The sequence below is a fragment of the Sciurus vulgaris genome, assembly GCF_902686455.1.
Source record: "Sciurus vulgaris genome assembly, chromosome: 8".
Classification (NCBI taxonomy): Eukaryota; Metazoa; Chordata; class Mammalia; order Rodentia; family Sciuridae; genus Sciurus; species Sciurus vulgaris.
The window spans coordinates 79,390,450-79,397,033 of record NC_136468.1 but is presented as its reverse complement, the minus strand read 5'-3'; the positions used below and the strand labels follow the sequence as shown (position 1 = coordinate 79,397,033).

The window sequence follows — 6,584 nt, the reverse complement described above, 5'->3', positions numbered from 1 at the left end:
TTGGCATATAATACCTACGTGGAGTATAACTTATTCTAATTAGGATCCTATTCTTGTGGTTGTATGTGATACAGAGTAGAGTTTCAGAATCAATATGATAGTAATGGCTTCATAAAACAAAGAGGAATGTGTCATTTTTAATTCTTCGGAATTTTATGGTAATTGGAGTTATTTCTCCCAATTTGTGTTTAGCATTTATTGTTGTGAAATTGCAGACTTGAGAAAATAATGATCTAATTTCTTCAATAGCTTAGAGAATCACACAGATTTTCTTTTTTTTTTTTTTTTGGTTATTAAATAATGTGTTTATTTTACTGCATTTATTAAGAAAACAGACAATGCACTCAGTAGAAAGAATAAAAATGTATCAGGGCTTTATTTTTAACAGCAAATAGAAATCCTTTACTGGGATCATGGTAATTTGACAGTATTATGATTAAGCTCAATAAAAGTTTGTGAAGTACTTAGAAGATCAAGTTCTACAGCTGCCACTTTCCAGATCTTCTAATTCATCTGGCTCTTTAAGTGGTAGGGAGAAAAAGCCCTTATTTGCTGGGAAAATATTTCCAAAATGAAGTTACACGTTTTCTCTATTAAAATTTCCTGTCAATTGTTAAAAAGGGGCCTTCTGTTTGCTTATGTTTTGGTTATTTCACTTTAATATCACCAGAATTCCTGTGATTCCACAATTGATTTTACAACGAGGAGATTATCAGATAAGTCTGCTATTGCTTTAGATGTAAATATAGTTAAAAACCCAAAGTGGATTAAACTGCTTAAGGATTTCCCTGCCGTTGTTTGATAGGAGTTCTCTTTATTCTTGATATGTGCATAGATAACATGACTTTAAAATTCTTTCTACAGGAACACGTCTGATTTCAAGAGTAACCAATCAAGGATCCAATGAGTAGCTGGATAGTTCCTCAGAGCAATATGGTTATGAGTTAAATGGATTGCATAATGACACTTTTTCCTTTGTTATCGTTGGTGGGTAAATGACTGAAACATTCTTCCATACAAAAGGGCTGATGTCCGACATTTTCATAGTTTGCTTGCTAGTAGAGAATTGCATTGCATCTCCTTGACTTTCTGCAAATTGGAGTTCTAAAGCCACTTCTGGAGAAAGCTGTAATCCTCAAGGCCTACTTGGTCCATACTGAATAACTGGCTTGACCCCAATCCTCCCTCTTTTGTTGCTCATATTACCCAAGGAATATGTGATGTTTAGGGCAAGTCTAGGAGAGGCCAATCCTAAAATAAAATTCATAAAGCCTTTTCAAATTAAGGAGGAAAAAAAGAAAAGCCTCAAGTACATTTCAATCATCTCAAAATTGCAGTTAAAAACTTACATTATGCAAGGAAATAGCAGCAGAGAATGGCTAATCTTAAAAAAACAACAAGGGGGAAAAAAGTCAATGAAAAAGTGCCATCCCACCCTTCCCCTTGGTTCTTTTCTCCAGGGTTTCATTAGAGACCCCAAGCCTCTGAGAAATAAGAACAGCAAAGACACAGGGTAACTGCTCAAAGCCAGAACTTTGGGCAAGGTAAAGAAAAAGCTATAAATTAAAGCAGAGAATTATTTGGTAAAGAATCAGAACTCTACACATTTTTTCTTTAGATGAGAAAGCTCTGAAACTCAGATCTTTTTTTCTAGAGTCACCCTGATCCATTGGACATAGGGCAATAAACTCAACCAAGTGCCAGACAGGAATTAAAAAAACAAAACAAAAAAAAAACCCAAAAAACCCAAAACTCAAAAATGTTAACTGCCAAAGTAATTTTGCTCTTAGGGTAATAGAAGACACATAGGAAAGGACTATTTGCAGAACACCTGAGGTTCTCAAGAAATTATTACTCAATGGTTCCATTTCTGTTTACATTAAAAATCAGACCGAAGATTTGAGGATCTTGGAGTTATTAAAGGATGAAAGGAATATGACAGTGCTTTGAATCGTGATAATATGGTACCCAGATTTGGTGTTTATACAGCTCATTTAAAAAGGTAGTAGATTAAAAGTCGAAGGAAAAATAACATAGAAAACAAGAGAAACAATCCAGGAAGATGATGCAGCCTGGATACAGCAAGTTTAATGTCTCTGCTGTAACACAGAATGAACACCCTTTCCCTCTTCATCCTTATGCTGGCAATAGGATATGAACTAGAAAATCTGACTCGTAGAGTCAATGAATAAAAAGATGGGCTCATATATCTTCAAGGCTCTTTTTAAAAAGGGTGATTATAATTTGAAGGATGTTCTAATGAAAAGGCAAGGGTATATACGCCAAGAGGCTGTTTCACATTTTTAGTCCATTAGTCTTTGGCAGAGCCCTACCAAGGCCAAATTCACCTAGGATGCCAATGGCTGTGGGGCTCTCCACAGGGTCAAGTAAGCAAACCCAAATGAACATGTTGGATTTAAAAAAAAAAAAGAAAAAAGAAAGAAAGAAAAAAAGGCAGAAGAAATATCTAGAAACTCTTGAAGAAAGAGCTTCACCCTGAAAAGAGAAGAGGGAAATGCTTGGAAGGGGTGGAGGGGTCAGTATGGTGATCTCTGCTGCAATGCTGGGCGGGACTTAGGAGTTGAGCCAAGGATGCCGGAGACACTCGGCAGCAGTGGCTCTCTTCTCAGGGATGAGCTCCAACATGGGTAGTAAGAAATCTGTGAAGCCAGCTGCCTCTTCCTGAGACCACTCATACTTCTCCACTAGAACTTCAAAAAGGCCCCAGGGTTTCAGCTTCGTGATGTGTTTCAGGTCACCTTTTTTGGTGAAAAATTCCTTGGAATATTTTCCTGCCACAATGAGCTTGCGAGGCACCTTCCCCAGAAGTTCTATGATCAATGCAATGTGATCTCTGCGATTGAAGAAGTCCTGTGAATATTTCCCACTGAGGGCAAAGCGTCTTGGAATTCTGCCTATCAGCTCTATAATGTGCGCAATATGGTCATGCATGCCGTGCTCCAAATATCAGCAGGAGTATTATAGCCAGATCCTATTAGAACTTCCAGGGAGCGATATTGCCTTGTTTGAATATCTTCAGTAAAATGTTTGTGCACCCAACAGGCATTTCCAAGATCAGCTATCTTCACTTTGAGTTTTTCTGCATTTTTTGGCTCAAGGGGATTAACAAGAAAATTTCCAGCAGTGGATTTTCCTTTGTTGTCCAGTGGTCCATTATGTTCCTGTTCTTGCTCATCTTCACAAGGTATCTCTGCCCGAATGCTTTCTTGAAGTTGGCTGATGTCCTGTTCACTGTATGACTGGTTTACAGGTGAGGAAGACTGGCACACCATGGTATCTGACACCTCAGAAGTTATAGGTGTACAAGAGTCTGTTTCTTGAGATGTGCTGCTGTCACCATTTTGGGAGCTTAGGAGATTAGGTTCCTGCTTCAAATTTTGGACACCACAGTCATTAGCATTATGTAGATCCTCTTTAAGCCTCAATGTTTCTTTATTACTGTTCTCAGTATAATTTATGATTTCAATTACTCCATTGCAATTAATTTCTGCTGCACCACCCTCTACACCAGGTTCCATAAGTGTCTGATCCTGGCCAATGGAACTTGACTCTTCTAAGGAACAAACAAACAAAACAGGATGTATGTGTATGTATGTGAGTGAAAGAATAATTTCTCACAAGATTAAAACATTTCCAGAACTTACACTGAGTGACATAAAAACATGACTAACTATCTAAAACCTACTTATGGAAGGACAAAGATCTTATCCTTACCCAATGGCTAAATAAAGCCTATGTTCTACTTCCTGAGACATATTAGAAATTACATTTGAATATCACCTGCCTAACATTTATGAAAAGATCTGAATTCTTATAAGGACACCCCCAGAGATGTACTGTATGTATGAAACCACTATATTATATAACAATGATAAATCAATGCTAAAGTGTGCCATAAAATAATTTTTGTGATGCTCTATTTATACCAAGTTTTTCTTGGGTCATTTTATTAGATGGGTTCTCTTTCAAGGGTCTTTCAACAGGACTCTCTGAATCTTCTTGCTTGTTAGGTCTTTTTTGCCCAGGGCCCGACTCTTTCTCCATTTCCTCAATTTCCTGCATTCGCTTCTCTAGTAATTCTGCCTGGCGCTTCTGCTTCTTCTTCAATTTCTTCTTCTTATTCTTTGACATTTTGTCAGCTGGTTTGGGTTGGGGAGCAGTACTGACTGCAGATCCTGAAGGTGGAGGAGCTCCAGATCGCTGCCATTCTGTTGCTTCTGCAGCCAGCCTCCGAATGTACTGCTCATTCACTGACAACAAGATGTTTTCTGGTTTAATGTCAGTGTGGATGATACGGCACTTGGTATGTAAATAATCCAGACCCTGTAACACTTGCTGAATGATTTTTTTGACACAAGGCAGTGGAAGCCCCTGATAATTGGACTTGATGATCCACTTGAGCAGATGATGCCCCAAAACTTCAAACACCATGCAGATATGCGTTCCATTAACTCCTGATATTTTAAAGTCATCCAATAGTTGAACAACCATTTCTCTATTTGGATCGTTAGGATCTGAATTGCGAACTGATTTCAGCAACCGGATTTCATCTAGAGCTGTTTCAGTATAATGTTCAGCACTTTTAACTACTTTCATTGCCACAAACTTCTTCCCTTGAATATCCCATGATAACCATACTGTTGAGAAATGTCCCCAGCCCAATTTTCGGATCACATGATATCTCCCATTGAACAGATCTCCAATTTTCACAAGATGATAACCTCCTTTACAATAATCATTAGGGTCTTCCTGCTCATCATCATCAGATCCTAAAATCTCCTCTTCCTGCTCTGGTATATCACTCTCAGAATGGGGAGCTGAGCCTCGGTGTTGAGTTTCAGATTTCCTTTGGGCTTTGTCCTTCTTGGCCTTGGTCCTTTTCTTTCGGGCCTGGAGCGCAAGCACTTTCCACTCCATGGCGAGACCGGTAACCGCCAGGCGCCTGCGCACTGGAGTGGCGGCCTCACACAGATTTTCTAGTTCTTTCATCAATTTTTGTAAAATGTAATTTTCTAAAAAACATAACCACTTTATCCAAGTTGTTATTATAATCCAAACTTGTCCATAACACTGCAATTTTTCTAATCTCTGCTTCTTGTAGTTTCCTTTTACTTTGCCAATAGCATTTGTATCTTTCTTTTTTTTTTCTTCCTTTTTTTTTTTTTTCCTTGATCAATCTTTTCACAGACCTCAGGAATTACATTTGTTGTTTCAAAACACAGATCTGGTCTTGTCGATTCTCCTTATCATATCTTTACTTTCCATTTTATTAGTTTTCAATCGTTCTTTATCTTTTCTATGGGAGTGTTAAATTCCTAAATTGAGTTAGAAGCTTAATATATTAATGTTCAGCTTTTTTGAAAGGTGAAATATATCCATGAATTATTTTATCTGTATTTTACATGTTTTAGTATGTAGAATTTGTCATAATTCTTTAGTTCTAAGGTTTTCTAATATTTCTATTTCTACTTTAATATATATATATTATTTAGAAGTATGTTTTCAAATTTCTAAACATAATCTTTTTATTACTGGTTTCAAACTTCACTTTTTGTGATCAGAGATTGTGATCCATATCTTATCAAATCTTTCATGTTTGTCAAGTGTACTTGAAACTAATGTTATTGCCTAATTGTTTTCTTCTTTATTCTACATACCATGATTGGTTCCAGTATGTTATGTATGTTCTTAAAGTCTTTTATATTTTACTGATTTTTTTCCATTGTATCTATCAATTGCCAATCTGTCTCAAATGTACTCACTATAATTTGGGAATCTATTTTTTTGTTATGTATGATTTTGAAATATGAAACTACATCCATAGTATTTTATAACTACTTTTAATTAGGTAGTGGATCTCAAACTCAAATAATGATTCTTACCTTAATGTTTATTTTATCTGATAATATAGTCATTTTTTCACATTTTTTCCAAATTTTCACAATGTGTATTTTTTCTTTTTTGATTTTTATTAGAGCATTATAGTTACACATAGTAGCTGGGTTCACTCCAATGAAAATCATACATGCATGGAATCTGACCCACTCTATTTCAGCTCCTGTTTCTCCCCACTTACTCACCAAATTATCCATCCTCTATTGGTGCTTTCCACACATACATAAAGGTGAAATTTCCTGTGGTATATATGTATATACACATAAAATGATTTTGTTAAATTATTTCCACAATTCCTCTTCTTTACTATCACTCCTCCTTCTCTCTCGATCTTCTACTCCACTGACCTCCCCTATATATTTATAATATCTGATCCCCTGCTTCTTTCTCTTATTTTGTTTTAGCTTCCACATATGAGAAAAAAATATTCACCCCTCAATTTTGTGAGTCTGGCTTATTCCATTTCACATGATGTTCTTCATTTCCATTTATTAATCAGCAAATGCCATAATTCATTTTTTCTTTATGGCTTAGTAAAACTCCATTATCGATACATACCACATTTTCTTAATTCATTTATCTCTTGACAGGTACCTGGGCAGAATCCATAATTTGACTGTTGTGAATTGTGCTGCTATGAATATTGAAGAGGCTACATTGCTATTGAT

The 6,584-nt window shown here is 36.3% G+C and overlaps 1 protein-coding gene across 1 annotated transcript; it reads right to left on the bottom strand.

Annotated features, from left to right (window-relative positions):
* Positions 1-352: 352 nt before the first annotated feature.
* Positions 353-4,977, bottom strand: LOC306667097 (SRSF protein kinase 1-like). Its single transcript, XM_079149367.1, is given in 3 exon segments — positions 353-2,927; positions 2,930-3,574; positions 3,948-4,977. Coding segments are annotated over 3 exon segments (1,989 nt in total). The 5' UTR covers positions 4,939-4,977; the 3' UTR covers positions 353-2,574.
* Between the last annotated feature and the right edge of the window lie 1,607 nt (positions 4,978-6,584).